The sequence below is a fragment of the Natator depressus genome, chromosome 9, assembly GCF_965152275.1.
Source record: "Natator depressus isolate rNatDep1 chromosome 9, rNatDep2.hap1, whole genome shotgun sequence".
Taxonomy (NCBI): domain Eukaryota; kingdom Metazoa; phylum Chordata; order Testudines; family Cheloniidae; genus Natator; species Natator depressus.
Genome location: NC_134242.1, coordinates 48,859,962 through 48,881,675, shown reverse-complemented (window position 1 = coordinate 48,881,675; position 21,714 = coordinate 48,859,962). Strand labels below are relative to the sequence as shown.

General features: G+C 48.1%; 1 protein-coding gene across 1 annotated transcript in view; it reads left to right on the top strand.

Moving 5' to 3' along the window:
- The first annotated feature begins 420 nt into the window (after positions 1-420).
- Positions 421-21,714, top strand: part of EHHADH (enoyl-CoA hydratase and 3-hydroxyacyl CoA dehydrogenase) — a 48,587-nt gene continuing 27,293 nt past the window's right edge. The window contains exons 1-4 of the mRNA XM_074964098.1: positions 421-576; positions 10,788-10,891; positions 12,391-12,566; positions 17,624-17,735. Coding sequence (XP_074820199.1) covers positions 500-576; positions 10,788-10,891; positions 12,391-12,566; positions 17,624-17,735 — 469 coding nt within the window. The 5' untranslated portion in view covers positions 421-499. The remainder of the gene's footprint in view (positions 577-10,787; positions 10,892-12,390; positions 12,567-17,623; positions 17,736-21,714) is intronic.

Below are 21,714 nucleotides of genomic sequence, written 5' to 3'. Positions count from 1 at the left end.
CAAGGAATACACGGTGTGATGGAGTGGTGCATGTCTCTCCTGGGTGGGAGAGGGGTTGTACCTGATGGCAATGTGCTCCGGACGCGCGAGGCGGATGTAGCCCATGGCGGTGGGCTGGGGAGGGTGGTTTGTCCCGTCTGCGAGTGGTCTGGTATGCCTTGGGATGGGGCAATGATGTGCTCTGCAGGAGCATTGTACCCAATGGGCAGCTCTTGAGGGCGGGGGCGGCATGCAATGGAGGTGTGCTCTGGGAGGGGTGACTGTGTCTCAATGCCGGGCCGTTGTGGCAGTGGCAGCGGCAGCGGCAGCGTGAGCTGGGGTGGGAGGCCTACCCTGTACCGCTGTGTGCGGGCGGGGCTGGGCCTTGCGGCGGGGGGCGGGGCGCTCCGCCAGCTCACGAGCGCTCCCCAGGGCTTTGCCGCAGCCGCTCGGGAACACGGGACCGCCCCGCCGCCGGCGGGCCCCGCCCCGGGCACAGTCCAGGCCGCTGGCGGCGAGGATGGCGCAGCGGTACGCGCGTGGGGCGGCAGCCGTGGCGATGATCCGCCTGAACAACCCCCCGCTCAACGCGCTGAGGTAACGACCGGGGCTCCCCCCCCCCCCGCCACACTGGGGGAGCCTGGCAGCAGCTCCCGGGGTGAGGGGCGCGCTGCAGCGCCGGGAAGGGCAGCGGGGCACCCCTTGTTTCGTGCTGAGCCTGTGCGGTGGTGGGCAGAGCCGGTATCTCCGTACGCCCGTGCACCTCGCCTGGGGCTGGGCTGGGCTCCAGCACCTCCCTCCGCACAGCTCCGGCCGCAGCAGGGACAGGCCGGGGTTCGGCGGCCGAGCCCCAGTAGCGCTGTGTGCGGGGTGTGCCCCTTTCGGACACGCACAGCCGGTGCGTTCATGGGCCTGCAGAGATACCCTGACCTTGTACTCTGGCCCTGGCTTAACAGAACCCTGGCACTGGAAGGGAATTTGGCAATGTTGCAGAATTAGCTGGTGGTTTGTCTCTAAACATTAACCTGCTTACTTTATAATCAATTGACTTTTACTGCATTTACTTAAAAAAACAAAAGTTCCTTGTGTGGGTACTGTAGGGGGAAGAGAGCCTGAGACATAAGCCCGTGTATCAGAGGCCTGGTATTAGGCAGGCCCTGCTCACAGAATCTGGCAAAACACTGCTGATGTTACAGAAATACACATTCCTAAGAAGTACTAAGCATAGAGTACTCACACAAACACATCCCCATATCAAGGATGGTACAAAAACATTCCCCAAGGATAAGAGGAACACACTGAGCTCTCTTAAAAGAAAAGGTCAGGATAACAGTACTGTACGCAATAAAGATGTTTTAGTTGAACCAACATGTACAAGGTGATGGGTGATAACTAGCCATGTCGGGGGCAGTAACTATGTCAGAGGCAGTACGTAACTTGTTTGTATCAGGTTATAAAGATGTATCTTGGAGGGAATATCTTTGTCTGGGGGGGGAATGGAAAGTCTCGCCATTCACTGAGCTGCATCCATTGTCATGGGCATATATGTCTTATGTGGGCGGCGGGTGAACCGCTGGCTCGGGGAGGCTAGACCCCTCCCTGCTCCTTCTGCCCAAGCCACCACTCCTTCTGTGCCCGTCAACAGAGCCCAGAGGTCCCCCCACCACTGTGGCTGCTGGCTGCACCCCTGCCACAGTGCCGAGAGGCCGGGCAGCATAGCCCCAGCCCCGGAGTGCCAGGAGGCCAGGCAGCTCAGCCCCAGCCCTCCCAGCGCTGGGAGGCCGGGCAGTGCAGCCCCGGTGCCAGCCCCATCTGCGGCCATGGCACACAGGAAGAGTTGCCTGCAGAACAGGAAGCAGGAGGGGAAGTGGGGGCGAGGCCACACGTGGCAGTTTGGGTAGGCTCAGCCTCCTCCAGCCTATGATACCTGCCTCCCTTGATATCTTAGTATCCTCATAGAGTCTGTCAGGTGCTATTACCGTGCTTTGTTGACAATAAACCAGGCCTGGTGCCTTCGTACCTTCATGGATCTTGTGATCATTGGGCAGTTCGCTCGAGGTCTGCCATGCTGTCTGTCTGCACAGAGCTGGGGCAGCATGCAGGGAGAACACACACACCGCCAAATACCTAACCACAGGTACTGTAATCCTCCATGAAATTAACTCAAATGTGTACAGTCCTTCCCCATTTTGATACAAAGAAACAGGAGCACACATCAGGGGTGCCGGAACAAATTTTTATAGTGGGGGTGCTGAGAGCCATTGAAACAATCTGTAAACCCTGTATATGATGGAAACCACTTCAAGTCAGGAGGTGCTGCAGAACCCCTAGTTCCAGCACCCATGGCACACATACTTTTTGGAGTCTCTGTAAAGCAGGAGGAAGCCCAACCTGGCTTAAAGAAGCACAAGAACTTGAGTATCACCATCAACTAAGTTTTTCTCTGAGATTTTTAAAGTGAAGTTTCAGTTTTCTTTGTTAGGGATGAAAATAAATGTGTTTCATATCCACAATACCACCACCCACTTTTAAAATGGATAATATTCTGGAAATTAAACATGTTTAGGACTTTGAAGGAATTTAAAAAGGTCTACTTTTTCAGATTCTAGTTTTGATATCCAACTTTTTTTTTTTGATTCCCTTAATCTGCAAATATTTTTTTGTTGAATACTTGTTGAAGCACAAATCTGTTGGTTGATGTAGATCTAAACTGATCTTGTGCATATATTAGTTTAAAATAAAATTATTACTGTGATTACCATATTAATGAGTGCTGTTGGGAGGGCACTCTTTGCGATGCCTGTGGCTTTGGAACTTGTTCCCCTTCCTTGGTTCAAAACAGCCCAAACTTGATGGCCTGTGGGGCACACTGTAAAGCCCATGTCTTTCCCTGAGTGCCTGTAAAGGTTGTTGAGTCATCAGTGTTAAATGATTGGAAAAGGATGATTGTTTCAGCTTTTGACTGTGGGTTTGTTGGTTGGGGCGATTATATGGGATGGAATTGGTGCAATTTAGTAAAAAATGAAGGGAATTATTGATCTTTATATTTTATGTCAAAGGGGCCTAGAGCTTTTCTGTACTGGGTAAAAGTGCAGGTTGTCGTAAGGGTACAATTTGTAAAACTGAAAATGGATGAGAACTTAATTGGATGGTAACAGACTGTGAATCCTTATGATGATTCAACCAGATGATATTCTAAACAAGAAGAACCCTTAACCATGCTTGTAGCTGTTTCCTTTGCCTCATATTGACTCAGGTTTTCTAGGCTTCAGAGTGACAGATAAATATTTGGAATATACATATAATAAGATTCCAGGATTGTCAGAGAAGTCTACAGAGGAAACATTCTCTCTCAAATAAATAAATCAGTTTTAGAGGTGAGTACGAGAAAGAAATGTAACTAGTCAGAGGCTTGGAAGGCAGTGCATTCGGCAGAAGCAGGGCTCCCCAAGGCCCAATTTTGCAGCTCCCGCATACCAACAAACTCCCACAGAAGTCAGTAGAAGTTGCTCAGATGCAGCACTTCCCCTCACTGGCCTGGTTCTGTAGCTGCTGCTGCTTTCCTATGAGTTCAGGGGAAGTGTTCGTAGCCTCTTAAAATGTAAAAGGCATTGTGGGAGAGGCACCTGGGCTTTGCTGGAGAGAGGAGGCTCTGTAACTGTTTTCTTCCAAAATATCAGAGGCTCTTCTCTTATGCAGAGCTCAGGAACTTTGCAGGAGAACAGAGACTCCACCCTGCAGCAGAACGGAGACGGACAGATGACTTTTCCACAGTGTCTTTTAAATATCAGAGGTCTGAGTGCAACTTTCTCTTTCAGCTCAGGAATCCTAGACTCCCCTTGTCTGTGCAGCTCAGGAACTTTTCAGCAAAGGGGACTTTTTCTCTTTGCTGAGCTTTAAGAGAAGAGCTGGTCAGAAAAAAGAAATTCCTGCAAAATACTTTACAGGTTGTTTTTTTTGGGGGGTGGGATTTGTCCTGAATTAGGATGAGACACCAAAAAAGCAAATTATTTTGCTGGAAACAAATTAATGGAAAATTTCGTTTTGGGAGAACCAAAATGGATTTTCCCAGCTGCCCGCCTGGCAGGCTCTTGTCCATTTTACTTAATTGACAAGAGCCTTCCTGCCTGGCTGCCTGAGAGCCAGAGAGCTGGCATGCTCAGCCTCTCGCCTTCCTTCCAACCCTGAGCACCCCAGCTCTGTGCCTGTCCAACTCCGTAGAGCTAGGCAAGGAGGCTGAGTGTCCTGGCTCTGTGCCTTTTTGGCCCCAGAGCCTCGGCAGCTGTCTTTCAATTTCATTTTCTGCCTGCAGCAGGGAGCTGTCATTTTAATTGACCCCCATGGAAAAAAATTTCAGTAAAATGGAAAATTTCCATTTTGCAAAAAAGGGTATTTCTTTGTCAGAAAATCATCCTGGCAAAAATTGGAGCCAACTCTTCTTATCCACAAGAGAATAGCTCTCCAGCTGATACTGGGATACCGTAGACAGTGTTCACATTTGAAAAGGGATGTTGATAAAATGGAGACAGTGCAGAAAAGAGCTACAGAAATGATCTGAGCACTGGAGAAAATGCCTTACAGTGACACTGAAAGAGCTCAATCTGTTTGGTTTATCAGAAAGAAGATTGAGCAGTGACTTGATAGCCGTGTATAAGTACTGTGATGGGTTCAGTTACAGAGACCCCCTTGGGACTGTCACCTGACATGCTGGAATTACCTCTGAGCCTGTTTCCTGCCAGCTTAGGACTCCAGAACCCTGCCTTGTTGAACCAGACACGCTAGCCTGCTGCAACACAGACTCAGGTCTGGTCCACACCCCCAAAGCTGCAGACTTTAACCAAAAACTGCTTAGCAGGTCACCTGTCTCCAACACCCAGACACTCAGTTCCCAATGGGATCCAAACCCCAAATAAATCAGTTTTACTCTGTATAAAGCTTATACAGGGTAAACTCATAAATTGTCTACCCTCTATAACACTGATAGAGAGATATGCACAGCTGTTTGCTCCATAAGGTATTAATCACTTACTCTGGGTTCATTAATAAATAAAAGTGATTTTATTAAGTATAAAAAGTAGGATTTAAGTAATAACAGACAGAACAAAGTAAGTCACCAAGCAAAATAAAGCAAAAACACGCAAGTCTAAGCCTAATACATAAAATACTGATTACAGGTAATATTTCACCCTCAGAGATGTTCCAGTAAGCTTTTTTCACAGACTAGACTTCTTCCTAGTCTGGGACCAATCCTTTCCCCTGGTACAGTTCTTGTTAGTTCCAGCAGACATCGTAGGTGGAAACTAAAGGTCTTCTCATGACTGGCAGCCTCCTCTGTCATGCTCCTTCCCTTTTTATAGCTTTGGCCCAAGGTGGGAATCTTGTGTGTCTCTGGGTCTCCACCCCTCCTTCTAAATGGAAAAGCACCAGGTTTAAGATGGATTCCAGTATCAGGTGACCTGTTCACATGTCCTGTGAGACCCCAGCCACCATTCTTTTAGGGCTGGCCTTCACGTACCCAAGAAGGTTTGCAGGTAAATAAACCATCTACAATCAATTGTCCTAGTCCGGGGTGGGCAAACTTTTTGGCCCAAGGGCCACATCTGGGTGGAGAAATTGCATGCAGGGCCATGAATGTAGGGCTGGGGCAGGGGTTGGGGTGCCGGAAGGAGTGCAGTGTGCAGGAAGGGGCTCAGGGCAGGGGGTTGGGGTGCAGGAGAGGTGCAGGGTGCAGGAAGGGGGTTGGGGTGCAGGAATGGTGTGGGAGGGGGCTCGGGCAGGGGATTGGGGCACAGAAGTGTGCTGGGTGCTTCAGGGGACTCAGGGGTTTGGGGTGCAGGGTGCAGGAGGGGTTCACAGTGCGGGCTCTGGCCTGGCACCACTTACCTGGAGCGGCTCCAGGGTGGCAGCAGCACGCAGCAGGGCTAAGGTGGGCTCCCTGCCTGCCCTGGCCCCACGCCGCTCCCAGAAGCGGCCGGCACCACATCCCTGCGGCCCCTGGGGTGGGGGTGCGGGTGCAGAGGGTTCCACACGCTGCCCTCGGCTGCAGGTACTGCCGCCCCTCCCCCGCAGCTCCCATTGGCTGCAGTTCCTGGCCAATGGGAGCTGCGGGGTGGGGGCAGGGGCAGTGCCTGCAGGCGAGGGCATCGCATGGAGCCCTCTCCCCCCCCCCCCCCTTCAGGGGCCGCAGGGACGTGGTGCCAGCTGCTTCCTGGAGCGCTGCAGGGCCCGCAACGCCACGGGGGTGGCAGTCCCACTGGCTGAATCCAAAGCCCTGATGGGCCTAGTTTGCCCACCCCTGTCCTAGTCAATGGGAGCCATCATGATTCTAAACCACCATTAATGGCCCACACTTTGCATAATTACAATAGGATCTCAGAGTTATACTTTATATTTCTAGCTTCAGATACAAGAATGTTACATGCATACAAATAGGAGGAATATATTCAGTAGGTTATAACCCTTGTAATGATACCTTACAAGAGACTTTTTGGATAAAGCATGTTCCAGTTACATCATATTTATACTCATAAGCATATTTCCCTAAAACATATAGAGTGCAACGTCATAGATACCTTCTCAGGGAGAAAATACCAGGTACTAAAGGGCTCTTTAATCTCGTAGAGAAAGACAGAACAAGAACCACTGGCTGGAAGCTGAAGCTTGACAAATTCAAACTGGAAATAAGGCACCCTTTTTTAATAGTGAGGATGATTAACCACTGGAACAAACTACCCCAGGAAGTGGTGGATTCTCCACCTCTTGATATCTTCAAATCAAGACTGGTTGTCTTTGGGGAAGATATGCATGAGCAAAGCACAAGTCATTGGGCTTGGTTGGATACCAGCATGAAATGTGATATACAGGAGCTAGGCTAGATTATTCTTATTTGTATTACCATAGTGCATAGGAGCTTATGTTATCTAATAGTCCTTTGTGGTCTTAAATTATGCATCTGTGAATCCACCAGTGCACCTCCTTAGATACACAGTCGTGCAAGATATGCAGCAAAGTTGTTGCACATCTTAGTAGATTCACTGGAGGACAGCTAAACTTTTGCACACCTTCCATTCTTCCCTTTCTGTGTATGTTAAGTAGTTTGCAGAAGGGAAACCCTTCTGCTATGAACCTCCTAAAGTCTGAGCAGAGGAGTGCCTATCTTGTGAACGCTGTGTTTGACAGCGGAGCCGGCTCTAGGTTTTTTGCCGCCTCAAGCAAAAAATTTGCTGCCCCAAGCTCCGAGAGTGCAACTGCCCAAGCAAAAAAAATAAATAAATAAAAGGGTGGCCGGAACGCCGCTCCTGGCATTGTGCCTCCCCAAGCATGTGCTTGCTTTGCTGGTGCCTAGAGCCGGTCCTGTTTGACAGAGAAAAATTTTGTTCTTGGCACTTTTTTTGTTTGTTTTTTTTAAGAGGAAGCCTAGTTAACCTTCAGGGCTTCTTATGTTCTTTTTAAAAAATTGAACGAAGTTCCCATTCAAAAAGCTTAACTAACTTAGTTGAAATTGCTACTCGAAATAATATAAAATACAGGACAAGATCATTACAATTAAGAAAACCCTATGCATAAAAGGAATAGGAATCGCATGTTAAGGTCATCTTCATAAGTATTTTCTTACCTTACAGGGCATACATTTAGTTAACAGTAGTGAAGTGAAAATTCACCATATACATTCCAATATATCTACAGTAAGTCAACCGCATGCACCCTTATGAACTCTCTGAATGTCTTTCTCATTATATAAACTTTGCACAAATACATGCATATCTTAGCTAGGCATATCTTGAAAGGGTTAAAGTTGTAGGAGTGTGTACAGTGAATTTTCACACCATTGTTAACTGAATGGATATACTGTCATCGTAATGAAATACATGTGTAAATATAACTGGCCACTTCTATTCCTTTTATGCTCATTTTTCAACTCTGATGTTCTTGTGTATTATTATAATTACTTATTATAGGAATCTTCATGGGAAGTTATGTTTTTTGGAAGCACATTCTAATAAGGATGCATGTTACTAACTTTGTATACATTGGGCCTGCAGCATCTGTCATGGGAGCAAGTGTATTATCTGGACCTGACAAGAGTGAGAGGCTAGTGCAGAGTTAGGTGTTCCTCTTGGCCTTTGTCCTGCTTTCAGTAAAAATTGTTTTTCTTGTTAGAATTCTTAAAAAACAAAAAAACATGATCCCATTTATGAAAGCTACAAGCTGAGTGAGGGGAAAGGAAATTTTATGTACTAGCAGAGTGTCAGTTATTCCCTGGGAAAAATCAGTTCTGTGTTAGGCTGTGATAGGAAAGACAGGAAATGGAGGGTAGAATTGCCCCTTGGTATCAGCCTCAAGTGACTGATTTCCTTAGGCTTGACAGAAGGAGTAACCTGTGGCACACACTTTTTTCCATAAAACCCCACAAATCTCTCCCCAGTGCAAATTAACTCCTGGTTTACCACACTTCTGAGCATACTCAGCATGTTATAACTGCTGATCATATGCAAAAAACTTTTTAATGTGTATTCATCCCATAGAAGATGAAATGGCTGAATTAGAAAGGTTTGATATCCAGATACGTATAATTATATGCTTTGAAAAGAACCTTTAGTGAGTCATCTAGTCTGTTTCCCTGCATCATGGCAAAATTGGTTTTATTATCTTATCTGATTTCAGCATTCAGAGCCATTAGCAATGTAGCCCTTTGTTAATTACTGATGGTCATACATATAGTACTGTAGCGATGTCAAGACTCACTGGTGCAGCGCCTCCTGCTGGTCGTCTTGGGAATTAGCTCTTTCCAGCCTTTGGCACGCCCTCTGCAGGCCGGTGTCTCGCGTGCCATTGGCCCCATGTTCCTCCCAAACCCCGGTGCCCCTTATCCTGGGGTTCTGCCCTCTGCAGTACCCCTACTCTGGGTCTCCCCTCCTAGGGGAACCCCCAACCCTCTAAACCCACCTTGCTTCAGTGACTACTGCCAGTCATCATCTAGCCTCCGCTCACTGGGGCAGACTGCAGTGTAATGGCCACTCATCATTGACAAGGGGTTAGGACCTGCTGCCTTTGCCTATCTGTGGGCTGCCCCTCTGCAGCCCCAGTACCTTTTGGCCTTAAACAAGGCCTGCAGCCTGTGGTTTTACAAGGCTGGAGCTCCCCAGCTCCCTCTGCCCTTCCCCAGCACTGCTCCACCTCAGGTACCTTGCTCCCAGGCAGCTAGCCCTTCCCACTCCAGGACTAGAGTGAGATTCCTACAGTTCCTGGCCCTCAGCTCTCTTATAGGGCCAGCTGTGGCTGCTTCCCCCAGTCACCCTAGCTTTTCCCAGCCACAGCCCTCTCCAGGGCTGCTTTTACTATTGGCTCCCCAGGGAAGCCCTCTCCCAGGGCTATTTTAACCCCTTCAGTGCAGGAGCGGGGTGACCACCCTGCTACAAGTACGGTACCATAGATGGTGAGATGGATGCTTGGAGGGCCAGGTGGTGGAGAACACCTGACTTCCAGCCCCTTGTTCTCTGTCAGGGTAGTAGAGGTGGCTGTTCCTGACACTAAACCAGGAATTTTCAGTTCTCCACCTCAACTTGGGCCTTGTCCCTTAAGGGGATATGGTAGGAGGATCCAGGCCTTCCCACTCCATGTCCCTGTGGGAAGCAATACCAACATCAGTTATTGGGGGTGGACCACATCCACCCTGACTGAATTGGCCTTGTCAGCACTGGTTCTCCAAGGTAACTCCCTTCTCTTCATGTGCCAGTATATTTATGCCTGTATCTGTAATTTTCACTCCATGCACCTGAAGAAGTGGAGTTTTTTACCCACGAAAGCTTATGGCCAAATAAATCTGTTAGTCTTTAAGGTGCCACCGGACTCCTTGTTGTTTTTGTGGATACAGACTAATACGGCTACCCTTCTAATACTTAACACCAGCAGGGTTTTCCCAGCAGCAAGTCTAAATCCGCTGCCCTGGGCTACTTCCCAGTTATATGTCCCTTCAGTTTGGAGCCTGGCTACGTGGGCGAGAGACGGGGTGGAGTTGAGATTATTATTAATCTTGTTTATCACAGTATTGCATAGGGACACACTGAGAACAGGGCCCACTTATGCTAGGCACTGTACAGATAGTAGCAGACACTTCCTGCCCCAGAGCACTGACACCCCAAAGAGACACTCAAGGCAGAATGTACAATGTGATAGCTACAGATGTCATGAGAGTTACACAATTTTTTTATTTTTTGGGAGTGGGGTTTTGATGGGAAGAGATTGTCTAAATGGAAAGACCAAGGAAGGGGAGGAGACATTGAAGGACAGGGGGCATGTGTGCAGTGGGGTTGAGATGAGGAGACTGTGAAGGAGGGTTTGCAGCAAACAGCCAAGCAGGACAGAGAGAAAGCCCCATCAAAACTGTCCAAAATATTGATGTCATTACCAGCATCCACAGGCCCCTGCTTAAGCTGGTCTTGCTGGCTTCAGTCTCTGGCTGTCTTCTCCCTTCGGAGTAGCTGCCGCATTAGTCTGTATTCGCAAAAAGAAAAGGAGTACTTGTGGCACCTTAGAGACTAACCAATTTATTTGAGCATACGCTTTCGTGAGCTACAGTGAAGTGATGCTACGATGAAGTGAGCTGTAGCTCACGAAAGCTTATGCTCAAATAAATTGGTTAGTCTTTAAGGTGCCACTAGTACTCCTTTTCTTTTTTTCTCCCTTCGGTTTCTTTACCCAAGCCCAGGTGGTTGCAGGGAGAGATATCGCATGTGCCTCCAGAGGGCCCCCAGGTTGCAGTCCTGATTGACAGGCTCAATGGCAGCATTGTTGTTGATTTATTTTAGCTCTGCAGTTGTTCGGGCTTTAGAGCAAGGAGTGAAGAAAGCAGATGCAGATCCTGCTGTGAAAGCTGTTGTGATTTGTGGGACAAATGGGACATTCAGTGCAGGTAAGATTCTCTCTTTATTTAGTATACACACACATATTGAGTCAATAATTATTCCAACCTCCTATGAGAATTTTTCCACAGTAGTTACAAGGATCATGGTGAACAATTCTGTGGTCCTTCAGAGTAGCAGCATGATCTGTAGTCTCACTATGCTTGTGTTATTCTAGCACAGGGGTTCTCAAACTGAGGGTCGGGATCCCTCAGGGGGTCGCGAGGTTATTACACGGGGGGGGGGGGGGTTGCGAGCTGTCAGCCTCCACCCTAAACCCCGCTTTGCATCCAGCATTTATAATGGTTTTAATTTATAAGGGGGGTCGCACTCAGAGGCTTGCTATGTGAAAGGGGTCACCAGTACAAAAGTTTGAGAACTACTGTTCTAGCAGTAACAGTCAACAATGACCAGATGTGTCTTTAATATAGTGTTTTTCATAGATAGACCAAATTAGGCAGATAGTGGCCTGTTATTGCGGGGGTAACTCTCATCATGATTTGAGATCAACTCAGGGAAGCACTCCCTGCAGAGGGCTAATTAGGTGTAGCCCCATCAAGATGACCTGCAAAGAGAAACTATTAACTCATCATATCGTAGTGTTGCCACCTGCCCTGAAATGGAAAGGGCTGTTTTACAGAGCTGCAAATCGAGACTGTTCAAGTTCTGACATTGATTGGCATTGAGAGCCCCTGATGGTTCCAGGAGTTGGGCTGAGGACAGATCCAGGGTCAGAACTGAGAGCTGCTGTATGCTGAAGGTGGGGTGTGGCAGGACAGCCCCACCTTCTCCCTGATGCACGGCTGCCATGTTATTTTATGCCATGTGGCTTTATGTCTGTGTACAGACCTGAAGCTATCCCCGAAACTCTCAGGCTGTAGTAGAAGTGTCTAGTGGTGGCAGCTGCTGCAGTAGGGGTCTCTCCCCAGATGAGCCACCACTGAGTCTCCCCAGGAGGTGGGGAAGGAGCAGACCCCACACACTGGGGGCCTGTGGGGAGCGAGAACCCAGTGGGGAACTAGGTGGCTGGCTCCCTTACATGTTCACTTCCAGAGGGTGTAACCTGTGGGATGTTCGTAGAGAGGATAATATTGCTCTTCAGCTGTGAGCTGGACTGCATACTGTCAGCCTGACCTCCTCTTTAATTAAACATTTTTGGGAATTTCAGTGCTAACTCCACAATGATGGTGGAGTTAGTTGTGCCTTATCTATCCCTAAGGTTTTATGACGAGGCCCAGAGAGAGGATTGAGATCAGGGTTGTCCCCAAGGCGTCCTCTGTGCTCATGAGTGGGTTTTATTATCTTTACTGCTTTCTTCACCACCTCCAAGCTATTTCACACATCTGTGCATTGTGGCTGCTTTCCTTCAAGTTCAGGATTGAATAGGAGTCCATAGTCTGTCAGCATTAATGCTTAATTGTCTGGAAGGAAAGGCATGCTAAGCAGTGACAAGCACTTCCTGCCCTGCAGATGTTTCATGGTCTTGTTAAGCTCCTCTGTGTTTCCTCAGGTGCTGACATTCGAGGGTTTTCCTCCGTTCAGGCAGGAGACAGGCCCAGTCTGACATCAGTAATTGATCTAATAGAGAGAAGTGAAAAGCCTGTGGTGGCTGCCATTGAAGGCGTCGCATTGGGTGGAGGACTGGAGGTGGCATTGGGCTGTCACTATAGGATTGCACATGCACAGGTAACATGCTGTTAACTATCGAGAGTCCAACAAAGGGCAACAAATGTATTAGAAGGGTATGTCCTCCTACATAAGGTCCTACACAGCGTAAAGTGCTTAGAACTGCTCTAAATGCAAGGGGAAATGGAAGGATCTGGACAGGGAGCCCAGGGGAACCTGAGGCTGAATTAATAAGAGTGCTGTTGCATGGCTTTCCTGGGAGCAGAAGAAAGGCTAGAGGAAAGAGCTCATAACCAAATGCCTCATTTGCATGCTGAGGATCCCACTTAACAGCTTCACCCCCAGCTCCTCCCATTCTCTACACTGCCCTTGGCAATAGGGAAGAAGGTGCACAGGAAGAGTGAAACTTAGGCCTGCTCTGCACTACAAAGTTAAGTCAACTTAAGTCACCTTGTGTCAACCGATTTGTGTATCTGATTACACGCAAATTTGTCTCCAGCCAACATAAGTACCCTTTTACGCTGACACAGTAAAACCACCTCCCTGAATGGCATAGAGCCACAGTCAACCTACTGAGGTGGATGCACTGCATGACATGTCCATCCTAACAATCCTCCAGCAGCTGTCCCATTATGCCCCATTCCTTGCAACAGTGTCTGCTCTGGTCACAGTTGCAAACTCCACTGCCCAGGGGTCACAGGGATCAGAAGCCACCCCAGCCCTTATAAAGCTACCCACGTATATCTGAAATGCCTTTTCCTGATTGCCCACCTCATGAGCACACCTAATAACTCTCTCTATTGTTGTGTGCAACTGCCCAACCAACCATGCTGGCTGCACACGCTAGACCTGCTCCTGTCTGGAGCAGACGGGAGATATTGGATCTCCTGGGACTGTGGGGAGAAGAGGCTGTGCAAGCACAGCTATGGAGCAGCTGTAGAAATGTGAACATCTGCAAAAATATTTGCAATGGGGAATCAGGCAAAGGGGTACAACAGGGATCAGCAGCAGTGCCAAAGCGAAGGAATTGCACCAGACGTACCTCAGAGCCAAGGAGACCAACTATCGATCTCGTGCTGTGCTGCAAACCTGCCACTCTGACAACTGGCTGCATGCCATACTTCATAGAGATCCCATCAGCACTCCGCAGACCGCCATGGATACCTTGGAGGAGCCCGAACAATGAGGAGCTGGTGGAGGAAGAGGAGTTGAGGTGGGGCGGGTGGCGATACAGTGGAAGGATCCAACCATGCCATAAGCCAGGACCTGTTCAGGACTCCGCCACAGTCTAGCCAGTCCCACCAGCTGAGCATGGACAAGCCCAATGAAGGGGAAGGAACCTCTGGTAAGTGTGTGCATGCATTATTTCTTACAGCGTTTAAATCTAAAGATGGCACCCAACCCATACCCAAGTTCACAAGACACAAGTATCAACTTTTCAATTTTACGTGTACAAGAAGAGGTAGAGGTACAACAAACAGAGGTTGAGTTGGTATTTGCTTTCATTCTCCTGTTGGATTAGGCGGGAGGCATCATGCGAAGCACTTTGTTTATGTACACTGCATCCTCCTAGGAAATCTTGATGAAACTTTCATGGAGATACTCTGTGATCCTCTCCCGAAGGTTTCTAGGGATGGCTGCCCTATTTCTTCCTCAATGGTGGGACACTTTCCCATGCCACTCTGTGATGAGTTTGGCTGGCACCACTGCAGTAAACAGGCTAGTGGCATACAGACCTGGGCAGCTGTGAGACACAAGTAGCAGCTGTGCTCTCTGTGCCTTTGTGACCCTCAGGAGAGAGATATCAGCTAAAACCATCACGACCGGTAAAAAAATTCTCCTAATACTCAGTATCATTGCCCTGTGCTTGTACCCATTGAAATAGGCACCGACATTTTATTGTTTCATGAAACCAAAATTCCTTCCACCCCTCTCCCCTCACCACTGGTGGGCCATACCCACTATGGCTGGGGCTGGAGAGCGGTACTGTGCACAGGTGCCCCAAAGCTGACATGTCAATAAGCATGTCTTTTTAAAAGTTTTTATGGGAATTAGTTTCAACCCCCCCAGGCCCCCCGTCCTTATCTTCCACTTTCTGTTGTGACCATAAATCCAATGACACATCTGTCTTGTTTTTATCAGCAGCTTCTGCCTTTGCAACCTTTGCCCCCTCCACACCCTGAGAACGCCTGACTTTGATGAGGGGGAGAAGGAAGAGGACTAGGCAGGACATGTTACCGGTCCCAAATGCTGCAGACCCTAGTTGACCTACAGATCCAAAAGTCACGGACTCCCCACCCTTTGCAGTCCTTAGAGAACTCGATGCTAGCAGCTCCCTATACCCCCCAACATACCATGTGGCATCACAGACTGCATCCCTGCCCCTACCATTTCTTGTCTAGGGACAGCAAGGAAAACCACAGCTTCACATCCACTGGCCTGTGAGAACCACAGTTGGTATATGTGTAGCCACAAGGGACTACATTTGTGCACTGAAATGGACAGGTATGTTTGCTGCTTTTCCAATTTTAAAGTTCCATGCTGTTAGTCTGTGTTAAAAGTTTGTATTGCATTGCCTGTTGTGTTTTGCTCATTGTCTTTCTGCACTGTTTTTTCCACTCAATAAATTTCTATATTTTTTTAAACAAAACTATCTTTATCTGTTCACAACACATATTGCAGAATGTGAAATGGTACTCAAAGCATACAGTACTTGTAAATGTACAGCACCACAGAACTCCTGATTTCAGTAAAACACACAGTAATAGTTATAAATGTACAGCAAGCACTAGACATTTCTTAGTAGCATCCAAAGCTCCAGGCCCAGAGATCACTCCAGCACAGAACACTACTGTGAGTGACCATTAAAGTGCTCTTTCAAAGCCTTCCTCAACCATATAGCTCCACCCTGAACTCTTGTAATGGTCGTTGTGTCTGACTGTTCAAAGTCTGCTCACAGCTGCTCCACCTCCACCCTGGCAGCAGCTTTTCCCCTTTTGGCTCACAGATATTACGCAGGACACCAGAGGCCACTATGTGAATCAACACTGTCAGCATCCCTTCAGTCTACCAAAAGCACATGCAACTGTTGTTCTGCACCTGCTGAGCTGGTAGTTGAATCTTTCCTTGGTGCTGTCGAGGTAGCAGGTGTCTGGCTTCAAGAGCTAGAGAAGCAAGGAGTAGGCTGGGTCTCCGAGAACCACTGTTGGTATTTCAACATCACTGATAGTAATTCGCTGGTCAGGAAAGAATGTCCCTGCTTGCAGCTTTCCAAACCATCCTGTGTGCTTAACGATGTGAGTATCATGCATCTTCTCTGACCAGCCCACATTGATATCAGTGAAGCATCCCCAGTGATCCATAAATGCTTACATAACTATAGAAAAGTAGCCCTTTCTGTTGATATATTCTGTATTAAGGTGGGCTGGTGCCAATAGCGATCTATCATACCATCTCAGTTCAGGAATCCCAAACCTGCAAATCCATCCATGATGTCCTGCGCACGTTGCCCAGAATCACAGTTCTGCATATCAGGAGATGGTTAATGACCCTACACACTTGCATGACAATGGCCCCCGCTGTGGATTTTCCAACTCTAAAATGATTTCCCACTGACCAGTAGTAATCCAGCATTGTAAGCTTCCATAGTGTGATTGCCACTTGTTTCTCAACTGTCAATGCAGCTCACATTGTGGTGTCCATGCACTGGAGGGCTGCGGTGAGCTCAGCACACGAATCCAGAAACTTGGCCTTTCACAATCAATAGTTCTGCAGCCACTGCTTATCATCCCAAACCTGCATTATGATGCAATCTCACCAGCCAGTGCTTGTTTCTCAGGCCGAGAAGCAGCACTCCACCACCTGCAGCTGCTCTGTGAACCCCACCAAAAGCCTTGAATTGTTTTTCACTATGTCCCTCAGCAAACTGTCCTCCAAGAAATTGTCATGTCCCCCATTGTTGCAGTATTTCCTGTGGATTTGCAAATACACGAGAATCGTGTGTCCTGTATTTCCAGCGTTCGTGAGAATAGCACAGAGGTCTGCAGGCTCCAGGCTTCTGTCAGAGATGATGGACAGCGAAAAGAGCCACGTGGGTTTATGGAAATAAAAAAAGCACAATCATTTTAGCATATGGATGGCATTATGGGATGGAGAAAGGTGCATGCTGGGAACTTGACTCCTAGTTCCCAGGGATCCCTAGGTGAGTCATTTCTATCCCACAACACATTGCAAAAAGTTCCCAAAAGGCACTGCATTGGAGGATGGCATGTGGCACACTGTGATGGAGCCATGCTTCATCCCATACACAATCTCACAGATCATATTCTACATGTACCTACACATTAAAAACAAAAGGCCACTCAGATTTTTCATGCACACATGTAGAAAACCAATGGAATATTGAAAGCCTGAATTTCCATTCAGCTGATGAATGTATGAGTGCCAATAGCGCCCAGCAAAAAACAGCACTTTTAAACCTGCATAAGTCATCAAACCATCACAGGTGTTCACCAAGTTACTGAAGGCAGATTTGTGACCTAAGTTTATATCCTGACCAAATTTCAAGTTTCTACCACTCTGTTGTGGCATTAGAGTTGTTTTGAAAGTTTACAAATATAGGCAGAGTAGGTGGCCACATCTCTAGTTAATATTGCCAAATACTGTCCATTATAATCACCTAGTTTCAGTTGCTTATAATTTGCTAAACTTTAACCATGTGAACAGTGGTTTGATTTCTTTTAAGTTTCAACAAACTGTTCTCAAGAATTAGGTTGGGGGGATATAGGCAGTTTTCCCAATGTTGAACTTTTCTTCAATGATTTCTTTGAAAGAGCTCTAGTGTATCCCTACTTTTGAAGTAGAAACCTGAAACTTAGCAGGTGATGTTTGTGGTGTCAGGGGGGTATCTTTTGCTTTTTCCATTAAAATGTATCCAGATCTAGCACAGTTATAAATTGCTGAAAAACACAATTTGCACCTTTCTGGGACTCCGCAGAGCAGTTTGTTAGAAGGAATGGGGTGTGACTGTGATTCTGCTGTACTTGCATCTTCTGTATGTAGTATATAATTATTGCTTTCTTTAATTAGACCTTCTGTTTACCTTCACTCGGCTCTAGGCCTGGGTAGGTCTTCCAGAGGTCACCCTTGGGATACTTCCAGGTGCTGGAGGAACCCAGAGACTCCCCAGACTGATTGGAGTCCCAGCTGCACTTGACCTAATCACCACAGGTAAATTTCTGTGGCTTTGTTTAGAATAGGATGGAAAGATGTGACACGGGATCATTTTAGCTCGCTCAATCTACTGAACATCTTCAAAAACTCTAGTCAGACAATGCAAATTGTATTTTAACACATGATAATCTGGTTGAGTCAAAACAACGTGCCTTGTCTTAACTTGAGTTTTTGAAGATGTTAGACTGAGCTAGCTAACACAGATTAACCTTTAAATCCTGGTTTAGACAAAGCCAGAATGTTAGAATAAACTCTGTATATATGTGTGAATGCACAGACACGACGTGTGCAGACACTCCCAAGGCATATTTATGTGTGACACTAGGCCCTGGTCTACACTATGAGTTTAGGTTGAATTTAGCGGCGTTAGATCGATTTAACCCTGCACCCGTCCACACGACGAAGCCATTTTTATCGAGTTAAAGGGCTCTTAAAATCGATTTCTGTACTTCTCCCCGATGAGATTAGAGCTGAAATTGACATCGCCGGGTCAAATTTGGGGTAGTGTGGACGCAATTCAACAGTATTGGCCTCCAGGGGCTATCCCAGAGTACTTCATTGTGACCACTCTGGACAGCACTTTCAACTCAGATGCACTAGCCAGGTACACAGGAAAAGCACCGGGAACTTTTGAATTTCATTTCCTGTTTGGTCAGCGTGGCAAGCTCATCAGCAGAGGTGACCATGCAGTCCCAGAATCGCAAAAGAGCTCCAGCATGGACAGAACGGGAGGTACTGGATCTGATCGCTGTATGGGGAGACGAATCCATGCTATCAGAACTCCGTTCCAAAAGACGAAATGCCAAAATATTTGAAAAAATCTCCAAGGGCATGATGGACAGAGGCTACAACAGGGATGTGCAGCAGTGCCGCGTGAAAATTAAGGAGCTCAGGCAAACCTACCAAAAAACCAAAGAGGCAAACTGCCGTTCTGGGTCACAGCCCCAGACATGCCGCTTCTATGATGAGCTGCATGCAATTCTAAGGGGTGCCCCTACCACTACCCCACACCTGTCCGTGGACACCTGCAAGGGGGGAGTCTCACGCAACAGTCATGAGGATTTTGGGGACGAGGAGGAGGAGGATAGCGCACAACAGGCAAGCGGAGAAACCGTTCTCCCTGACAGCCAGGAACTGTTTATCACCCTGGAGCCAATACCCTCCCAACCCTCCCAAGGCGGGCTCCCGGACCATGAAGCCGGAGAAGGCACCTCTGGTGAGTGTACCTTTGTAAATATAATACATGGTTTAAAAGCAAGCGTGTTTAATGATTAATTTGCCCTGAAGACTTGGGATGCATTCTTGGCCAGTACAGCTACTGGAAAAGTCTGTTAACCTCTCTGGGGATGGAGCGGAAATCCTCCAAGGACATTATTAAGGGGACATTCAGAGGTGGCTGTTCTTGCTGGGCTGTTTGCCAGTGGCTGAAAAGAAATCATCCCCGCTTTTAGCCACGCGGTGGCACGGGGGGCCCGTTCATGCTGAGCTGTTCGCATTTGGCTGGCAGGGATCTTCCCTGATACTAGTCATATGGTGGGAGAAGGGGTGAAGCGATCATCCCAGAGAATTGGGTAGTGGGAGGAGCGGGGGGGATTTGGGTTTGTGCTGCACGTTAACCCAAAAACTGCAGCCCTTCCTTTTAAACGGCCAACCCAACGGGTGCTTGGTACGGGAAAGGAGGGCGCTGCTGTTTGAAACCATTCCCATATGTTATGAAGGTTGAAGAAGCTGAAAGACTGTGGCTTACCGTGGCTGCCTGCAAGCCGAATTCTGTTGCCCGGCCCTGCGTGTGTGATCTCTCACACCAAACCGGCAGGCCCCCAATATAAGAGGTAAAATGCGACCTTGTACCGAAAGCACATGTAGTATGTAATGTTAACAGCTTGGTTCACCGTGAAAGAGTCTACGCATTGTTCTCTAAAACGTGTCTCTTTAAATACTACTCTCCCTTTTTTTTCGTCCCGCAGCAGCAAATGTTTCAAGGCTCCACCTATCATCTTCGTCTCAGAAGCTAGTGCAAATAAGAAGGTGAAAAAAATGCACTCGTGATGAAATGTTCTCTGAGCTCATGCAGTCCTCCCGCACTGAAAGAGCTCATCAGAATGCATGGAGGCAAACAATGGCAGAGTCCAGGAAAGCAGAAAATGAACGTGAGGACAGGAGGGATGAGCAAGATGAGAAGTTGCGTGAGCAAGAGAAGAGGTGGTGGCAGCATGATGAGAGGAGGCAGGATGCAATGCTGAGGCTACTGGGGGATCAAACTGATATGCTCCGGCATCTGATGGAACAGCAGGAAAGGCAGCAGGAGCACAGACCGCCACTGCAGCCCCTGTGTAACTGCCTGCCCTCCACCCCAAGTTCCATAGCTTCCTCACCCAGATGCCCAAGAACGCGGGGGGGAGGAGCTCCGGGCACCCAACCACTCCACCCCAGAGGACTGCCCAAGCAACAGAAGGCTGGCATTCAATAAGTTTTGAAGTGCAGTGTGGCCTTGTCCTTCCCTCCTCCCCTCATCCACCACTCCACCTGGTGCTTCCCTCCTCCCGCACCCATCCCAGGCTACCTTGGCAGTTATCCCCCTATTTGTGTGATGAATTAATAAAGAATGCATGATTTTGAAACAACAATGATTTTCTTGCCTCTGCAAGTGGTGATCGAGGGGGGAGGGCGGTTGGCTTACAGGGAAGTAGAGTGAACCAAGGGGGCGGGTTTTCATCAAGGAGAAACAAACAGAACTGTCACACCATAGCCTGGCCAGTCATGAAACTGGTTTTCAAAGCTTCTCTGATGCGCAGCGCGCCCTGCTGTGCTAATCGCCCTGGTGTCTGGCTGCGCGTAATCAGCAGCCAGGCGACTTGCCTCAACCTCCCACCCCACCATAAACGTCTCCCCCTTACTCTCACAGAGATCGTGGAGCACACAGCAAGCAGCAATAACAATGGGAATACTGGTTTCGCTGAGGTCTAACCGAGTCAGTAAACTGCACCAGCGTGCTTTTAAACGTCAAAATGCACAGTCTACCACCATTCTGCACTTGCTCAGCCTATAGTTGAACAGCCCCTGACTACTGTCCAGGGTGCCTGTGTATGGCTTCATGAGCCATGGCATTAAGGGGTAGGCTGGGTCCCCAAGGATACATATAGGCATTTCAACATCCCCAATAGTTATTTTCTGGTCTGGAAAGTAAGTCCCTTGCTGCAGCTGTTCAGGTAGACCAGAGTTCCTGAAGATGCAAGCATCATGTACCTTTCCCAGCCGTCCCACGTTGATGTCGGTGAAACGTCCCTTGTGATCCACCAGTACTTGCAGCACCATTGAAAAGTACCCCTTGCGTTTTACGTACTGGCTGCCAAGGTGGTCCGGTCCCAAGATAGGGATATGCGTTCCGTCTGTCGCCCCACCACAGTTAGGGAATCCTATTGCAGCAAAGCCATCCACTATGACCTGCACATTTCCCAGAGTCACTACCCTTGACAGCAGCAGCTCAGTGATTGCATTGACTACTTGGATTTCAGCAGCCCCCACAGTAGATTTGCCCAGTCCAAATTGATTCCCAACTGACCAGTAGCTGTCTGGCATTGCAAACTTCCAGAGGGTTATCGCCACTCGCTTGTGAACTGTGAGGGCTGCTCTCATCTTGGTATTCTTGCACTTCAGGGCAGGGGAAAGCAAGTCACAAAGTTCCATGAAAGTGCCCTTATGCATGCGAGAGTTTCGCAGCCACTGGGAATCATCCCAGACCTGCAACACTATGCAGTCCCATCAGACTGTGTTTGTTTCCCAGACCCAGAATCGGCATTCCACGGCATGAGGCTGCCCCATTGCCACCAGGATGTCCAAATTGCCGGGGCCTGTACTTTTGAGAGAAATCTGTGTCCATGTCCCCATCACTCTCGTCACCGCACTTCCATCGCTTGCCTTTGCAGGTTCTGGTTCTGAACATACTGCAGGATAATGCATGAGGTGTTTACAATGC